Genomic DNA, 19272 nt, shown 5'->3' on the forward strand with positions numbered 1-19272 from the left:
TCCGGGGACTGGAAAAGTCGAACTCGGTAATCATGGGTCTTTCGGGTCGCTAAAAACGAATCCGATGTCAAAATTTCAATATTTAGAATAGCGGATCCCATATAACGGACTGAATATATAAAAATGATCTCATTCGGTCATATTAAACCCGGCATTGTGAATTTCAACAATTTCTCTGATCTGACCTCATTTTTTAAATCAACGATCTCGAGAACCCAAATATACCCAGTTTCCAGGAATTTGACTGCAAGGGGTATGCTTCAGAGGGTTGAGGATGCGGAGCGCTGAGAAATCTCGACGCTTAGACTGCTAAATTTTTCCAATCTGAGGCTCTTCATCAATCACTCTATACACTAAAATACAACTATATAAACAGTATAGCATGGCGTGAAGAAATCATTAAGTTTCTTTTCGGGAGCTTTGATAAGGTAACCTAATCGAAGTGAAGATCTAAATCTAGTTGAACTTTGATTCGTTTCAATTTGCCGGTCAACCCTCGTTAGACTCGACCTTTAAGAGTGCCCGTGTATCCTTCGACACGTGTTGTCGTAGACATGTACACAAAAACAAAAAAAAAAAATCCCATATCTCGACACTCAGTTGCGTTACGCAAGTTTTTTCAAAGGCAAAAGAATCTGCGGCTGATTGGCACGTCGTCGGTCGTAAATTCCTAATCCAGGCTTCCAGCTTTCCGCGTTCCTCTTGATTCTGGACCAGGGTTTGCACCCCGCGTATAAACGAAGCCCGGATGCTCAGGTGTGCGGATTTCGACAGATGTGGACCGACGCAGCGCGCTGTCCGGTAATTGATTAATACCGACCAATAGGATCGCTGATCGGACGGCTAGAAACACATTACTCAATTATTTACGCTTCATCAAGTATACATCCACCAATGCCGTGCAGCTCTTGCACCCGTCTGTCCACCCCCCCTCGTCCTCCCCTGGCAATTCTAGTCAAACTTCATTATTTCAAAAACCAGCAGGCGATTGAAACCGATGACAAGAATTGCCTCGTTTTGTTATACATATATCAATTTTGGAGCGGTAATTTTGGTCTCCGCTTTCCATCGTCATATCGAATGTCCCTCGCCGGAAGGCGGCGGGATGATCGAAATTATAACGTGAAGTTAGACAAGGCGGACATTTTACTGCCTCGAGAAAGTGAAGTTTATTCATTAAGTACTCGATCTGTCGTACAGACAGATCTTTCGATTTAATCGCCTCAAATGTTTTGAGATTAATGAATTAATTTTATTCTGTACAATATCGATTAATTAGCCGCGGATTTAATGCTCGTTCCATTTTCGACGTTCGGAGAATAGAAAAAGTATCATCGAGTCGACAAAAATTTACACTGTAAATGGATTAAAGAATTTAATTTGTCAGATAAAACGGACTGAAACACAGATGAAACAGAATACGTATCATGTTTGATTGCGTACATAGTAGAATTAAAAATTGATCGATATAAATAAAATCATTATACAGATCTGTACATATAATACAACATGCAACACGCGATGAAGTGTTTCAATCAAACGGTATATTGCTTTTAGAACCATAATTTTTTTTTTTTTTTTAACCTCCGTTTAATTTTCCCTCGTTCACAGGTACAGATTAATTGATTAATCGATTTTGATTTCTCGGCTAACTATACAACCAGATATATCTCGTACATCGAGCGTGAAACGTCTAACTCGTATGTTCAGGTAGTAATAAGACGTGCGGTTTGCGGAGTTTGCAGCAAATGCGGGATTGTTGCTCGGATGATTTGCGAATAGGTGTGCTGGTTACGTATGTATGTGGCGCAATATTTTACGCCGTCGTTCTTATCAAAATCGAAATCGTTATAATACATAAGAACGGAGGTCTACAATTTAATTGTTTTCGTCGAACATCCGGTCGATATAAATTCCGCCCATCCTATACGAAGACTTCTGCAACCGGGTAACTACGTACATAAAACGTACCGACTACGTATAATACGAAGCCGGCACGGCGCGCGTTTATCTATTCCCTCGGATCTCGGTGGGGAATATTATTTAAACGCTTCCTGGGAATGGAAATATTCTCTATCGCGATAATAATTAATATACCAACCCGTCCTTATCCAGGGCGAAATCTATATACGCTTATGCTAATGGTTTGTAAGGAATTTCACGGGACGTCGCTCACCGCACCAGGCCGTCTCTTATTATCAATCTTTCAAACAAATTCTCCTCGTTTTGTTCAACGAAAAAGTAGAGAATAGTTATAACAGCCGCTCGTTTATACCCGCGAACAACCTGCGGACGTCTATAAAAGTTTAAAGCCGGCCGGGCGTCGAAAGGCGATCGAGAGAGAGAGGGAGGAGGAGGAAAAACGGGGCGCAAGTACTTAATCCGTATAATTACCAAGTGAGAACAAGCAAGGCCCTGCGGTAACCGGAGTCGTTTAGATTCATCGCTCTAATCTTAATGTCAAATCAGTTCTTTCTCTCTAATCGTAACGATCAGCTCCGATCTGCGTTGTGTCGATTCGTTAAATCCGGCGAGGTTGTTACTCGCGTTCCGTTCACCTCTGACTCATTTTCATCGAGTCCACCATGTGCGCAGGATTCTCTTACCGCTTTCCGTATTCACACCTGAGCTATAAAAACCATGTCCAGCAATCTGGAAGCCTCGTGCAGGGAATTTCATTAAAGTGTCTTTTGTGCTTCGAGACGACGAAGTTTAAAAAAGGACATAACGGTCCCAACAAGCAGACAGGCCGACGGAGTTGCGCGTAGGTACGAAGGAAGGAAGGATGGCGGGGAGAGACGATGATGGGTGTTTCTTCTTCTATTAGCATACCGTAGAATGGAATAAATTATTATTCCAAGACGCTGATTATCTACTAATGGACTTCTTCCTTTGTAGGCGAATATTTAGAAGCCAACATAAAGCGACGCACACCGCTTGTTTCACCTGAAAAAACACCGCGCACCCACCACCCATCGCAGCTCGTACTACACCATCTCTTTCCTCAACTGCAACTTTTACCGTCTTCTTTTCTCATCGTGTCTCCAAGCGACATCGAACCGAAAGATTTCAGAGGCCTAACCTCGATGGCATAATTTCGCTTCAAGAAGCGAAGAGAACTAATGATTCGGGCTTAACTTGCTGCTTTCCGCCGTCACTAATCACGTCAACTACGATTCGAATCCTGCCCTGAGAATATTTCGCCAAGTTTTGATAATAACTCTTCTCAGCATTCGGCAGTCTGGATTCTGTTCTTGCGTCATGTAACCGTGTTATACCGTCTTGTAATTCACGAAGGCAAGTTTCAGGTTGAACCCAGTGGCAATTTGTACCGTAGACCAAACAGAGAAGCAGAAAAAATATCCCGGAGCCCAATATTAAGATGTGGTTAGGTCAGGTCAGGCTGAGTCAGGCACCTACAGCAATAACTAAATCTGGACCGAATGCGTGCGGTTAATGCTTCGTGGTTCAGCTTCAGTTTCAGCTTCAGCTATTGGTAGAGCATTCCGTCTTGAGTGACAATGAGTGACAACTTTGGATAAAAATCGAAAGCAATAATAAAAATTTTCGGCGTTCAAGCTCAACTCGTGCTTGCGTGTTCTTACTTGGAAAACAAAGAATGGAAAGAGTCGGTGTACCGATGAATATCGTACGAAGAGACGCGCTGCGCTGCGCACGTTCACAAATTCGGCGCATTCATGCGGAAGATGTGTTTATTGGTTTAAGAAGAACGCGGGCCGAAGAGAGAGGGTTTTGGATTTATTGAAACTCAACCCGTTTCAAACAAACAAATTTATACGCTACTCCTCCGCGATGCTGGAGGATGAAGAATACTCTGGTCAGTGTCTGCCGAGAAGCGTGCCGTGCTTTCCTGCAGGTTCTCTTCAGGCACGTCGGGCGAATCTTTCGCCTTGTATCTTGGCAAAAATTCGAAACGATGTACCTACACGCCTCGGAAATCTCACGCACCAAAATTCACCCACCCTTCGAAAGTGGATTTCATTATTATTATTACGAGCGGATGAGGTTCATGCCCTGTTATATTGCACCGTTCAGGGATTACTCACGTATTATTTTCGGCCTCGTTATACAAATATATTAGAGGTATACAGTCGGTGTGTTTAGGTGTAACGAGTACAAGTATCTACGTACATGTATACGCTTCTTGTGTGTAATACGCGGTGCAATATAACGCCTGCAATAACCAAAGATTTAACGATCGTTCGCCAAGTCGGTTTTCTGCCCCTGCACCACCCAACCCCCCCGTCACACGGTGCCGCCGCACTCTCAAATTAACAGCGTAAACAGAAATACGTCGCGAATCACATCGCGTTCGCCTTGGAAGCTCGACGTATTAAGCATTGTGCAGGGCTGCCTGTAAGTCGATCCCTGGAATTCGTTCTGTATAATGCTGACCGATTTTTGAATGTTTTACCATACCCAACCGTTTATCAAAATGATTAGGAGAAAAATGAAGAATCGAAGACAGCGACGGGGAGCCGCAGGAGGAAAATTTTTGGAATACGACGTCGTGGCTCAGAGCAGAACAAACAAACTTTCGGTAGGCACGATGTCTCAGTCGTGTTGCCTGGCCGGCTCCTTTTCTTCATCCTCCGCTCCGTCGTATTTCCCCTGTTTTAAACCCCTTCCGGCTGTCCCGCTCGCGCGCCTTTGTACTCTTGGCCTGTCCAAATATTTAGTTGCATTACATATTTGAAAGGCGACCGTATATCACAGCGGCGGCGGACGATGAGGAGGAGGCGAAGGAGGGAGAGGAGGGGAAATACTGCGCGGGCCGACGTACATACACAGATTCGTGCCCTGGCATTTAACTATTTACACGGTTATCGGTTATAAATTTCACGGTCTCATTTGTTTGCCCTCCGCCGTGAATGAGGAGAAGAAGAAGAAGAAGAAGAAGAAGAAGAAGGAGGTGGAGGTGCTGGAGGTGGAGGTATAGATGTGGTTATATATATATGCCTCCGTGTGCGACGCTGCCTAATAACCTATAGTTTCGATATAAGTTATCGTTTCCCGTTGGAGAGTAAAAACCGAAAAAGAGTTTTCTATTCTCGGACAACGACTGAATGCCTCCGCAGATACCAAAGTTTCACGTTTTTCATGAACACCCCAAAAGCGAGAATAGCAGGCTGGTGAGAAAGAAAAGCGCAAAGGTAGTAGGACCCAAGGCTGCACCTCCAGCTGGACAGTAAGGGAACGCAGCATCCTCGAAAGAAAGCCAGTCGACGTGCGTTCGATGCGGGGTAAACAGAAAGTAAAACAGCGGAGAAGGGAGGAGGTAAAAAATTGAGGATATTTTCCTTGGGTCGGGAGGGAGCAGGCAAAGAGGAGGACTCGTACCTGGCTGCTGGCTGTACAGCGTATAATATTTCATTCGATATTGCACGGGGCCATTATTCTCTGTTTTATTCCCGCACGAGCCTCGGCTCCGGTCCGCTGCCGGAAAATAAATTGTTTAATTTATATTAAAAATAAATAGAGAGCCAGGCCCGGCCTGCAGACGGTCCAGAAATATTACTTTTAATATTACCATTCGCCCTCCGCGTAGTGCTGCTGCCTGCCTGGTTTGTGCAGCCGCTCCACCCACGAACGGGGTGGACGTCGGTCGACGTCTTTCTAACTTCGGAAACGCTCCTCTCCTCCTCCTCCTCCTCCTCCTCTCTGCGCCTACGTGTGTATCCTGCATATGTGCAACCCCGTTCCCTGCACTCCGACAGTGCAGTTCATGTCTGCACGTTCGGATTGCGCAGTGCGCACGCGGGCCAGACGAAGGAGGTGAATGTGCCGAGAAGACAACAGCGGACCCGGGACGCCGCTTCGCGTTTACTCCACCGCTTTGGGAATTGCAGTGCGGGAATTTTTCAATGAATTATCAATCCTTTTTCACCCTGCAGACCGTTTATTTTTCCGATCGATTTTCGATCGCGTTTCTTTCTTTTCACAACTCCTATGTACTACGACGTATCGAAACCAATGCCAGATTTTACTTCGCTTACTCGACACTTCGGAACAAAGTTTCTTTCATAGAGACTATTGCGATTGAATTGTCACATCAACGATCGATTGAGAAACTAGCAAAATTTCAAAACGTTTCTTTGTGTTGATGAATTGTTCACTTCTGCAACCGAGTCGAGTTTCAAACAATCTGGAATTTTATTCACGGAGTATCCAATGTTCGTCGAGAACGTGGCTAGAATCCAATCCAGTTTTCATATTCGAAATCAAAAATCGCGGTGCAACTGATTTTGGAAAAAGGATCTTTGCATCGGTCCAACTAACAAGAGTCGAGTCACTGCTGTGATTTACGGCCTAGCTTCGGGTGTCTGTGACTGTTGTAAGATCTCTCAGGTCTCTTCAGTGCCTATGAGGGTCGTTCGATGATGGAAGATCTTTCGGCGCTGGTGCATGCATGTATGGATAAGCGGGTGCATGTCGAGATTCTACGTGGCTGGAGGTTGTTCGCAGATCGATCCTGCAGCGGTACCGCGTTTCCCTGGGTAACTGTTACACCCTGCACCCCCGTCTTCTAGACTTCTATACAATACAGCGCGGTGTAGACACGTTTGCGTATAGGCTGAATACAAATAAGCCATGTCGGCGGTCTACGCAACGCACGGTAGGTACCGCCAAACGGGAGGTGAAACTTATCCACGTTTCACCGACTTTGCGAGAAGAGTAATGAAGGAAGAAAAGTTGGTTTAATGGGGGTCACGCCGATGGTCAAGAAATATGTCGATATATGCTTGCGTGGTATATTGGTACATTGAATTCAAGAATGATCGCGATGATGTTGGACAACGTGACGAGATCTCGAGAGACGAGCCCGGGTTGTGCTCCTTGGCGATGAGCCTGCAGCAGAGTAAGGAACGGGAACCAACCTGCAAGCCCAGCCAGTCGAATCGAGTCTAGCCTCAAAGTTTACATAATGCAGAGCTTGCACGATGGGGAAGATGGCCTTGGGTTATGGGACGAGGATTTCACAAGTTGAATTAATGATGCGGTATCTCATCTCTGGGATACGTCGAGCTCGTCGGAGCACCTAACCCTGGAGCGCGTGGCGAGATGCGTGCCGGATGATCTTGACGACGTAGAAAAGTACGACGGTCCCGGAGTTGGAAAGGAGGAAAAGAGTTCCCTTGGTGCCTGGCCGGACTCGCTTCGACCCTTATCGCGCAATCCTGTCCTCAGCTCGTGGAACAAACGCGCTCCTAACGCACGCATGCAAATTGAACACGCGTTAATTACGCAGCCGATCGATTCCTTCCTACTCGTCGGAGGCACACCGGCCGTTCCCTCTTCCGCCCACCCATCCCCCCCGCAACACAAACATGACCGCTCTCCTCTCGGCTATATGTGATCAGGCAGTTGGTCCACACCCCGTGTTACCACCAACAACGGGAAGAGGCCCTGCGCTGGAACTCCGTGGTCCTCTCTCTACCCTCCATTCTCCACCCCCCGGCAAGCGCCCCCGACTCTCTGCACACTCCGTGCATGATCAATGTTTGATTGCACTTTATGCATGCGTCTCTCGAACTGTTCGTATGGATCAGTATATCTATCTATCCATCTATCCATCTATCTACCTGCCTCCGCATCGTCCGGGTCCTTGATTCCCTCCGCCCAGATACCAAACACCGTTCCGCATTCCCCGACCCCCGCCTCTTCGGATTGTACAAATAAGACGAGAGGCTACTGGACACGATTCTATCCATCAAATCGATCGCTGCTACGAGCCGAAGATGGAATATACATTTGATGGAGTGATCCCGGGTTTCGATATCGTTGATCACGCCCTTATAGGTTACATCAAACCCTCGTTCTGGTCAGTTATTTCACAATTTGTAGAATATCTTGCGACATCGTTACTTGGGTATCAGTATTCTAGGGATTGGACATTGTCGACCATGTGGAATGAATAGGAAGTCGTTGCGGGTTTTGGTCTTGCAGCAATTGTTGGTGAAGCAGGAGGGTGGATCTCGACTGCCTGGTCCATTCGTACGTGAAATAATTCATCGCTATGTACCGCAGTGGCAAATTTGAGGATATATTCAACGCACACCTGCACCCTCGTCTGCAATATTTGATGAATACATTAAACCCGAGGATGGCTAGGCAGCCTTGTCCTGAAACGCGTATGTTAAAGGCGCTCGATCCAGCCTGTTCTGTACCGAATCTGACTCTTTGGAAGTCAGCCGGTAGGTTGACAGCGGGTTTTCGGGAAAAGATCAGATAGATCATAACCCAAACGACACGAATCGCGCTTTCCCCGATCCTGTGCTCTGATCTTTCGCACATTTTCACCCTGATGCAGTAGTGAAACCGCGGAGTCCGGTGATCGGGCCAGGAATAATACGAGTCGAAGAGAGAAAGAAAGAGAGAGAGAGAGAGAGAGAGAGAGAGAGAGAGTCGGTGCACATGCCGATGCCTGCTAACATGAATTCACGAAGAGTGATATATACACACGCGGTGGCAAACATCCGGCTGATATTTAAACCCCGCTTCCTGATAGTTTTCGCCAAACTTATCGTATGTATAACAACTGCGAGCTGCTCGCGCCTCCCTCGAGCGTAACTGAATCGACTTTAATTGACTCCAGAGACAAACGTCCGCTTTCTATAATCGTTTAATCAGAGAGCCGTACACCTGGCTCGACCTACAATCAGAAGTCCTGAATTTTCCGAGGTGAGTGAGGTTGTGCGAATCTCGCGCGGTATCCAGTTCCGATATGACCCAAGTATCCCCGCCGGCCTAACTGGATAAAGAGGTCTAGGAGAGGAGGTGGGCTCTGATATCTCCGCTTCTACGAGGTGGTCCGAGATGGTCTGAAGAGTGAGAGCGGGTATATTCTTTGATGGGGTGTAGCGGCAGCGGCAGTTGCCCCGTGTAAAACACACGGGACTTTAAGGGCACTCTCGCGACTACTCGAGATAATATACAAACGGGAGCGCGAACTATTTATACCTCTTTTAACCTCTTGTGTTCCGAAAGTCTAGCGAGTACGGCTGGAGGGCCGGGGGGAGATGAGAGGAGAGGAGAGGAGAGGAGAGGAGAGGAGAGGAGGAGAGGAGAGGAGGTGTTGCCTCGGCTCCAGCGGTGGGGGATTCCCGTTTCTAATATAAATATACGCTCGTTCGCGTTTCCGCACCCACGCGCCGCGCTATTGTTTTCCTCCATGAGTCGGCCCGCCGCTACCATGGCACATACCTTGCTCCACCACACGTAGGTGGTACATACGAGTAAGGCACACACCTGCCCTGCACCCGCTTCGACGATCCTTCCACCGTACATTTATGTACATACCATGTACCGGGCATTCTCGGGCATTTGGCCAAGCGATGAGTCCGTCCCATCCCTCGTTTAAATTTTTTTTTTTCGTCGACTTTGTATTTTTGTTTTCATCTCTTCGTCTCCGATTTGGTTTTTGGGAAAAACGTTTGGGAAATTATTCAACGGTTTTACCCGGTGCGCTGCATGCGGCAGTTTGACAGTGTCGGACGAGAACAACCGACGAATATTGGAATGCCTTATACGTATATTTGTATCTGCTCTATGGCTGTATTATACGGCATATATGCATGCATACATACGCACGTGTATACATTTGCATTGTTAACAACTCGAGAAACGAAACGGAAATTCTTTATTTTTTGAAGAAAGGGGAAGCCTGTCGCTTTTACCCTTCTCCCTTCACCGCCCGTCCCCTCGCCTTTCCTCGCCCTCATTTTTTATTTCCACTTATTTTTATTCCTTATTTTCTTCTTCTTCTTCTTCTTCTTCTGTTTTTATACATGGGTACGTACATATTTATTCGTAAAAAACGTATACCCACCGTTTCGCAACGCTTTTGTTTTTTTTACATCCGTTCCCTCTCTTTTCTTTTATCTGACTTATTCTGCCTTCTCTGGGTTGTTTTTACTTTTTTACTTTCTACAGACTTATTCGTATAATATCTGAGCTCTCTTCTTTTCACCCCTTCAACAATTTTCCAACCCCCTCCTTTCTTTGTCCTTCCTCTTATCATCCCGCTCTTGCTGTTGCCGTTTAAGAAATCTCTCAGGTGTGAAAATCATGTCCCCCGCAACAATGATCAACTGTGATATTACCGCGTGTAGGTGTAGAAACCAAGTTTCGCTACAACCAACATATCCCAGCTCTGGTTGCATTCGCCAAGGCAGGAATCTCTGTGGATTCGCAGTGTTTACTTCGACCGGAGAAGGTAAATTCTCAAGCTCATAACCGTTTCAGATAACCCTCATCTTCAACGGTTATTGTAACCGTCCCGCCGTTCCGAAATGTATATTGGAGTCTCGAATCTGCGGGATATACGCGTATACGTGTAGCTCGAGGAAACCGGCCGAGAAACGCGTTTTACCCTGCAGAAGGTAAATAAACCCTACACGACCATACGAATAGTTTCGATTCTCTTACCGCAAAATTCACCCTCGAAATTCGTATTATAATTCAGCGCGTGGAACAGCAGCGGGGCAAGATGACGAAGTGAATGTTTTTTCTCTTCATCGAAAGTAAATTCCACACCAGCCGCTCCTACCGAAACTTAAGTCGGTGCTCTCCGAAGGCAGGTAGGCATTATTTATCCTCGTAGAAATTCTCCGCGCAGCCAGTATCTCCGCACGAGTGCCACGTATCAACCCCGACAGCTCGAAATTCCTACTGTAGGTAACTGCGTGTAGATTTTCTCAGAATTGAATCTCACCCCGGCTTGATTCCGGCAAATATTTGCTTGCCCACCCCTTAGAAGATACAGAAGTGTGTCGAAGGATGCAGAAACCTAGTTCAACCCGGCGAGGAACACTTGACGATTTCAATTCGGAGCTCTCCTTGGATCGTCCGCCGGTATTTCCTCTTCGTGATGCGATTGCAGAACAGACGCTCGTTGTCAGGGTAATCCGATTAACGGAGTTCATTCGTTTATTCACTATCGCGAAGAAGTTTGCTATGGAAAGTGTAAAATGGTACAGAAATGGTCATCTGGAATTTTGACATGACGTTCTCTGGAAGGGTGTAAGTTTTTTTCTTTTTTTTCTTCGCCTCACTCCTCCCGATTTCTTTGGTCTTCTTCTTCTTCTTCTTCTTCTTCTTCGTGCCTTCATCCTTTCTCTTTGTATCTTTCAGCCAGCCGCGCATCTCTGCTGCACGGCGCTAACTGATCCGGCAAACTCGGGTGGTGGTATCTGTCCTCGGTGTTGGAAGTCGAGCGAGGAATCGTACTCTGGGATGTAAACACCGCCGCGGGGGCGTTAATTGTCACGCGAGACACGCACCGCGTCGACGAGTGAGGTCCGACGTCGTCGTGAGGCGCTTGGAAAAAGGAGAAAATCAAAAAGGGAAGAGGGAAAATGTCCCGACCGGCAAACCGCACGTAGACATTAAACACGCGCCCTCGACTCCGACGATTAATTATTTCTATTGGGAGATAATTATGTACCTACCAATGGGGGTTATCTTATTAACTTCAGACTTCTTTTCCTCAGAGATTCCTCAAGCAATTGACGCGATTATCATTGCAATCAACGAATGACGTGGCGTCGCGATGACTTGCCTGCCATTTTCACTATTTTACTACGTTTTCTTTTTTTTTTTTTTCTTGTTATTGTAACGTAGAAACGACCGTGCGTGAAACCGTTTCGACGATCAAAAGCATAGAAAGTTCTGCCAAGTATCGCGTACCGCAAGGTGAACTTCTTGATCAAAGCTTGCCTGGAGCGAATGGGGGTTTATAATCGTTGGTAGAGAGGATTAGATTTTAATTAACATCTGTTATACACGTCGGTGAAATTCGCAATTGCTACGTAGTTATACCCGCAATGCTATTTGATGGAGGAGGATCCCGGTTGATTTGGAATGCAGGAACCGTGGTCGATGCTAGTAGCCGGGTTATATCCGGGATTGATTGATATTAGTTGGGCATAGAGGAGAATTTTTATGCCTTATTGCTCGGCTTTGCTCGCGCCACTCGGGTATATCTCAATATCTGCATCGTGTATCCGTCGTGTATCTCTATTCGTTATTGCACGAACGCGGGATAAATGGCTCGGTAATTGAATTCATCGCGCTCGACGTGATGCACTCCGATCAATCTTTCCACCCTCTGCCGTTCCTACGGCATCCAGACAAAGTTACGGGATAACTCCGGCTGCGTATTAAAAAAACACCCAGTTTGCAGTTCTCCTCGTTCGAGCTGACAACGTCTTGCTGGCTCATTCGAAGAAACGTGCGAGTATCGATATAAAAGGTGTAATAATAGCCGAATGGTATCCCTGATTGCGGATCGTTGATCGGTGCTAGTCTGGGACAAGGAAAGAGGCCTGATTCCAGGACGGCGATCATGAAATCCGATAGCGTCTCGTCGGTGTGTAGCTAGTTTGCTGTCTACTTCCGGTCACCGAGCTAGACTCCGGGTCGCTGGATCACACGGAGCGGGGATCATAAAATAAAATCATAAAACTCCCGAGCTATTTAAAATCTTTCCGATGGGATTACCGTTCCACCGTCTCGAGGCCGGGAGATCGGCTCCGGGATACGGTTATTCTTTCTTTTTTCCTTTTTTTTTTATTACTCTATTTCTATTATGGATATATGTTTTATTGCCGTTTGGAACCTATCGCGTTATATTTTTATCCGGATTGTGACGTCTTTGATTCGTTTTCGCTTCTGAAGGAGGCAAACGGTGAAGGTAACAGTCCCGTGAGTTAGTTTATATTTATACTTCTTCTGTCTAGGTTGATTTGTTAGAATTCACTCTGTACCAACAGGCTGTTCACGAAAGAACACATTATTACATAATAACGGTTCCAGACATGACTGCATCCACCAAAGACTACAGCTATGACCAGTCTTTACGATACGTTCGAATTACGTTTGTTGAAGTTTTCGAAAGGTCGATAAAAATCATTTCTCATCTGGAGCGCGGCGATGATAAGCCTGCAGAGGCGCGGGAAGTGTTGTCCGTAGTCTCGGCGAGGGTTGGATACGCGGATGTGTTGGGTGGGCGCTAAGAGGGGAGAAGATACGATGCATACATGATTCATGTTGCTAATGGAAATGAGCTTTCCTTCACTTCACTAGCCAAGACAGAAGCGGCACCCTGAATTAAATATGCCAGAGCCTCGACCGGCTACTATTAACTGCCTTCAAATTACTCGCCACCGCTGAAACGCAGAGCGGTATGAATTTTTCACCAGTGTGTTAGTGTTTGTTAGCGTTTCCTTACCTCTGGTTAAACTTACCCCCACCCCTTGCCTCGTACAACCACACGGATATACATATGCATACACATTTCGCACGCGTGAAAGAAAACCGGCACCGTATATGTTATGTATAACTAGGTGCTCTGGACTTTGTTCATATTCTGCCTCTCTTTCTTTTCATTTCGCTCCTCATAACCACTCTTGTGCAACCTCGATCTGCCATACTTGGGTATATTTCAGTACCCGCACAGGGTTCGCTTGTTTCCTTAGCCATTATTGTACCTTACGGATACAGTCCAACAATAAGTACAGTACCGCAGTACTGCTCCCTGACGTTTTTTGGTGTTTTTATTTTTTTTTTTCAAGTAGAATGTGAAACATTCATTCCGTCACAGTACTTTTATTCGTTTCTCCATTGAAACGAGCCGGCGGCTGGATAGTACCCTGCCAAATATCTTCTCCCCAATGTTTTTTCATGCAGTCTGGCGTCAAACCGTGCGGGAGGCCGCACAAAGAATTATTTAACACTCCTGGAGCAGCAGCGGCCGGGAGTGCAGCGCTCTGGCAAACTGTTGGAGCATTTTCAAGCTGGACACTGAAATGCATATCGTACGGTTGAATTTTTCATTGACTCGTGTCATTCCGGAGCAACTGCATACTTACTCAGAATATACAGGCTGAGACCGCATCCAACGCTCTGGGGCAGAAAGAGTGCTCTCTTCTCACCCTAGTACCATTATAAAGCAAGCGCGTTGGTCAGAGAAACGCGCTATTTTTTTCTCGATGCAAAATGTGCCGAGATTTTTCACCTATGGTCTCGCGGTCACAGTTTAATGTTTTCAACGTGTCTTTTTTGCGTTCCTGAGGGTACAATTAGTGGAAAAAGAGTCCCGCAAAACGATTTCGAGACGAAAAGTTTTCGAGCTCTGAAAATTTGCCCGATTTTGAAATATGATTAGATTGATTCTTTGATGCACTATTCCGACGTAATTTTGCGAGAGGAATCGATTGGGCGCAGTCCGAACACGCTGCGAGCAACTGATCAAAAGTTACAGCCAAAAAACCAGAAGCTGTGTTTTTGACATTTTTCAGCAGGTGCTTTTTCCTTCGTAATTTCTCTCCTGTTGATCCCACGCTCTTTTCGCTGCGTTTTCTGAGTTCCTGGGGGTCCAATTAATCAGGAAAGGGTCATTTAAATCGAATCTAAGACCAAAAATTTTCGGCTCCCAAAATCAAATAAGGCTAACCCCTTTGTGTTTTTGGCGAAAATTTTCGCGATTTTGAAAAGTGACGGAATAAATTCTTTCATGCACTATTCCGACGTAATTTTGCGAGAGAAATCGATTGGGTGCAGTCCGAACACGCTGCGAGCAACGGATCAAAAGTTACAGCCAAAAAACCAGAAGCTGTGTTTTTTACATTTTTCAGCAGGTGCTTTTTCCTTCGTAATTTCTCTCCTGTTGATCCCACGCTCTTTTCGCTGCGTTTTTTGAGTTCCTGGGGGTCCAATCAATCAGGAAAGGGTCATTTAAATCGAATCTGAAACCAAAAATTTTCGGCACCCAAAATCAAGTAAGGCTAACCCCTTTGCATTTTTGGCGAAAATTTTCGCGATTTTGAAAAGTGCCGGAATAAATTCTTTCATGCACTATTCCGACGTAATTTTGCGAGAAGAATCGATTGGGAGCAGTCCGAACACGCTGCGAGCAACGGATCAAAAGTTACAGCCAAAAAACCAGAAGCTGTGTTTTTGACATTTTTCAGCAGGTGCTTTTTCCTTCGTAATTTCTCTCCTGTTGATCCCACGCTCTTTTCACTGCGTTTTATGAATTCCTGGGAGTCCAATTAGTCAGGTAAGGGTCACACGAATCGATTCTGAGACAAAATATTTTTCAACCAAAAATAAAAGTAAGGCCAACCCCTTCAAATTTTTTCAGTCTAAATTTGGCTGATTTTGAATAATGGTTAATTAATTTTTTGATTTACTATGTAGACGTAATTTTGCGAGAGGAATCAATTGCACGCAGTGCGAATTCGCTGCGAATAACGTATCAACAGCTACAGCCAAAAAACCCGGAATCCTCTTGGTATTCTTCGGCTGTTTGTCTACTACTGTTGTACATGTCTAGTTTGCATGTTTGAGCATCCGCTCAGACTCCGCAAATCGCAAAAACAGCAAGGTTCACCTTATAAATTACGGACCAAAAGTGACCTCCGAAATATATGATATTGGCGACAGGGTCCCGAAAATGTGTGAAAGAAGAATTACAAAGTAATAGCTTAAAGATTCAGTTTATTCAATATGCCTTAATTCTAGTACAAGTGTTTGTGTGTCAGTATGTAATAATTTTACAAGTTAACAAATACAGCTTAAGTAAAAGACAAAGAGGAATGCAAAAATATGATTAAACATCACGTACAGAGTATAAATCTAGTTATTACATGAGGAAATAGGTGTGCAGTATACGTTGTCTTAAGCAAAATATGAAGAGCATTATATCACATTGTGATTATCATAACATACACCTTTTAACATACACCTAAAGTTTCGTTCTGCGTACACACGCAACATAACTTTGGCAGGATAAGATATACGATAAGTAATATTGTATTGTCTTTATTTTATGTAACCTGTATTGTGATGAATAAAAAATCAATTTTAACTGTATTTTCGTTGTATTTCTTGAACTGTTGGTCGTTTGCTGTCCTGGATCTCTTTCGCTCTTCTGAGAGTCCAATTTGTTGGAAAAGGGTCATTCAAATCGATTCTGAGACGAAAGATTTTTCGGTCGAAAAATAAGGAACGCCCCTTTGGATTTTTGGCCAAAATTCGGACGATTATAAATAATGCTGGAATCAGTTCTTTGATACATTATATAGACGTAAGTCAGCGAGAGGAATCCATGGCGCGCAATCTGAAGTCGCTGCGAGTAATGTATCAAAAGTTACAGCCAAGAAACGAAAGATTTCCTCCGTAGTTCCTTCGCTGTTGGTCCTACGCTATTTTAAATGCGTTCTCTACATACCTGGGAGTCGAATAAGTCAAGAAATAGTCATTTAAACCGATTCTGGGACAAAAGATTTTTTGCTCAAAAAAAAAAGTAAGGCTAACCCCTTTGCATTTTTGGCGAAAATTTTCGTGATTTTGAAAAGCGCTGGAATAAATTCTTCCTGGCACTGTTCCGACGTAATTTTGCGAGAAGAATCGATTGGGAGCAGTCCGAATACGCTGCGAGCAACGGATCAAAAGTTACAGCCAAAAAACCAGAAGCTGTGTTTTTGACATTTTTCAGCAGGTGCTTTTTCCTTCGTGATTTCTCTCCTGTTGATCCCACGCTCTTTTCGCTGCGTTTTTTGAGTTCCTGGGCGTCCAATTAGTTGAAAAAGGGTCATACAAATCGAATCTGAGACGAAAAATTTTCGGCTCCAAAAATTAAGAAAAAAGTAAGGCTAACCCCTTTGTATTTTTGGCGAAAATTTTCGCGATTTTGAAAAGTGCTGGAATAAATTCTTCCTGGCATTATTCCGACGTAATTTTGCAAGAAGAATCGATTGGGAGCAGTCCGAATACGCTGCGAGCAACGGATCAAAAGTTACAGCCAAAAAACCAAAAGCTGTGTTTTTGACATTTTTCAGCTGGTGCTATTTCCTTCGTAATTTCTCTCCTGTTGATCCCACGCTTTTTTCGCTGCGTTTTCTGAGTTCCTGGGGGTCCAATGAGCCAGAAAAGGGTCATACAAATCGAATTAGAGACTAAAAATTTTCGGCTCTGAAAATGAAGAAAAAAGTAAGGCTTTGCATTTTTGGTGAAAATTTTCGCGATTTTGAAAAGTGCTGGAATCAATTCATTGTAGCACTGTTCCGACGTAATTTTGCGAGAGGAATCGAATGGTTGCAGTTTAAATCGGTTGCGAGCAACGTATCAAGAGTTACAGCCGAAAATGAAAGATTTCCTTTATAGTTCCTCCGCTGTTGGTTCTACACTCTTTTTGATATCTTCTTCGCATCCTCGAGGATCCAACTGCTGGAAAGAGAGTTTATCGAAACGATTCGGAGACGAAAAGTTTTTCAAGGCAAGCCAAAGAAGAATCGATCATCTCGTTATATAGTCATCATCGAGAAGATTTATTAAAGTGTGGACTGAAGTTAATGTCGAACTTTCGCCTACAGCCAATCCACACGATTATGGTGAGACAAGAATAGAAAGAGTGTAAAGCGTCCTACCAATGCGCTAATATCTCGTAGTAAACGCGATAATACCGTGAGACCAACTTTCATAATATGTGAAAGCTTACCAGACGAAGGGGTTGAAAACTGTCGAAAGTGGAAGACACACGCAAAGTTGCCTCATTTCAAAAGTTTTCTCCGGTATATTTCTCCGCTTCTACAACTGTCTGCCCATTTTTTTATTTTTTTTCTCCTTTCGTTAGGGGATTTTTTGGCGCCTCTCGCACCCCCGACGACCGAGCAATCGGCGCCCACTGCAGACTTGTGTGACTTTCGAAATTAATTTCCCGCTTGCAATATCCCCTTTTTCCACTTTTCCCGAACTCTACAGTGCTTGGCCACGTATCTTTCTGTGTTGCCGTGCGAACCGATGGGACTTGACGTGTAGACGTCTGTAATAAAGCGGGTAAAACATTCACCGCCGTCTTATTCGCTGTCATTATTTCCTCACCACTGGGATTAGGCACGGGAAAAACAGCATCGACGTCGCGCATGATTCTTGAACTTCCCTCACAGCTCGCTGCTTTACCCACAGAGAATGAAAGTTTTATCGTAAAAATATATCGGCAAACCAGCGGCTGTATTATGTGGCAAAACGAAGCTCATCCTACAATTTGGATGGAACCTTCGCCTCGGCTCTGCGAACGGCACTTGATACCGCGATATTATGTCGGCGTGTTACAGCGCCGCGTGCGTGTCAAAGCTGTGTGGGTGTGTATGTTCAATAAATTATTTACCTACATACGTGATGTGATGCACCGTCATTGTTGAGCCCAAGAACATCGGTCACACATGGTATGCACATGCATACATCCGTTTTATCGGCGTTATACGGTCAGGTTACACGTACTGTCATTTCCGACCCGACTACCTTCTAGGGTAGGAAAGAAAAAAGCACAAGCCATTAGTTTGATGACGGTGATCATCGCCTGCGACCCTTAAATTTGATAATCTAAACTGCGGTCAATCGACGCCAAAAAGTATGAAATTGCGTCAGAACTTTGAAGCATTACACGAAAGGATGCTCGATGATGAATAAGAAAGTACTTACAATTAGTAACGGTAAGAGGAACAAAGTCGAGTGACTAATACGAGTGTACTTTTTTTCTCTGTTTCAGGCCAAGTTGTTGGAGTCATCCCACGCTTGGCTCGGTGCCTCCACCTCCAGTATAGCCGGTGAGTTTTTCAAAAGGTGTATAGAATAAAGTGAACTAGGCGACTGCCACACCAGTCACCAGATAGTACAGAGTCCAATTTCCATCGAGCAGGATAAGATTCCTCTTCGGGTCATTTTCTCCGTAACATCCTTCCACGTTCGAGTCCTTTTCCGTGAAAAAGGACTGTTGTATTCCTTGGCATCACGGCCATTTACCGCAGAATATTGTTATTTCGGTTTTCACCCTTACTTGTCAAACTCCCGCACACGCGATACGAAAAATCCTAAAGCATGAGCGGCGTTTGTGTGTCAGCATGAGGTCAAGTGCTCTTATGCGTGTGGCGCAATATAGTGTATGCGAAATCCATCGAAATGCATCCCCGGTTACACGCGCGCATACACGGACGTTAAGCGGGATCAAAACTCATAACTCATCTCAGCAAAGAAACCAACAGCCAGCCAGACTTCCCCGGACAAATTGAACCCAGCTTTAATAAATCGTAGCAACAACGCCTCGAGACAAATCTGCCAAACATATCTGACCCAGATATAATTTACTCGGTATTTATGGATAGAACACACTAGTGTACGGATACCTGGAGATCGAATCGAATAATTTACATACGCCGCGTATTTTGCCAGCAATATTGATAATGCCGA

General features: G+C 44.9%; 1 protein-coding gene across 5 annotated transcripts in view; it reads left to right on the forward strand.

Moving 5' to 3' along the window:
• The window catches only part of LOC124296890 (protein bric-a-brac 2-like), a 121945-nt gene that overhangs the window by 91616 nt on the left and 11057 nt on the right, over positions 1-19272 (forward strand). For all 5 annotated transcript variants that reach the window (XM_046747284.1, XM_046747286.1, XM_046747285.1 and 2 more), the window contains exon 2: positions 18575-18632. In XM_046747284.1, coding sequence (XP_046603240.1) covers positions 18575-18632 — 58 coding nt within the window. The remainder of the gene's footprint in view (positions 1-18574; positions 18633-19272) is intronic.

The sequence above is a fragment of the Neodiprion virginianus genome, chromosome 2, assembly GCF_021901495.1.
Source record: "Neodiprion virginianus isolate iyNeoVirg1 chromosome 2, iyNeoVirg1.1, whole genome shotgun sequence".
In the NCBI taxonomy this organism is placed as follows: domain Eukaryota; kingdom Metazoa; phylum Arthropoda; class Insecta; order Hymenoptera; family Diprionidae; genus Neodiprion; species Neodiprion virginianus.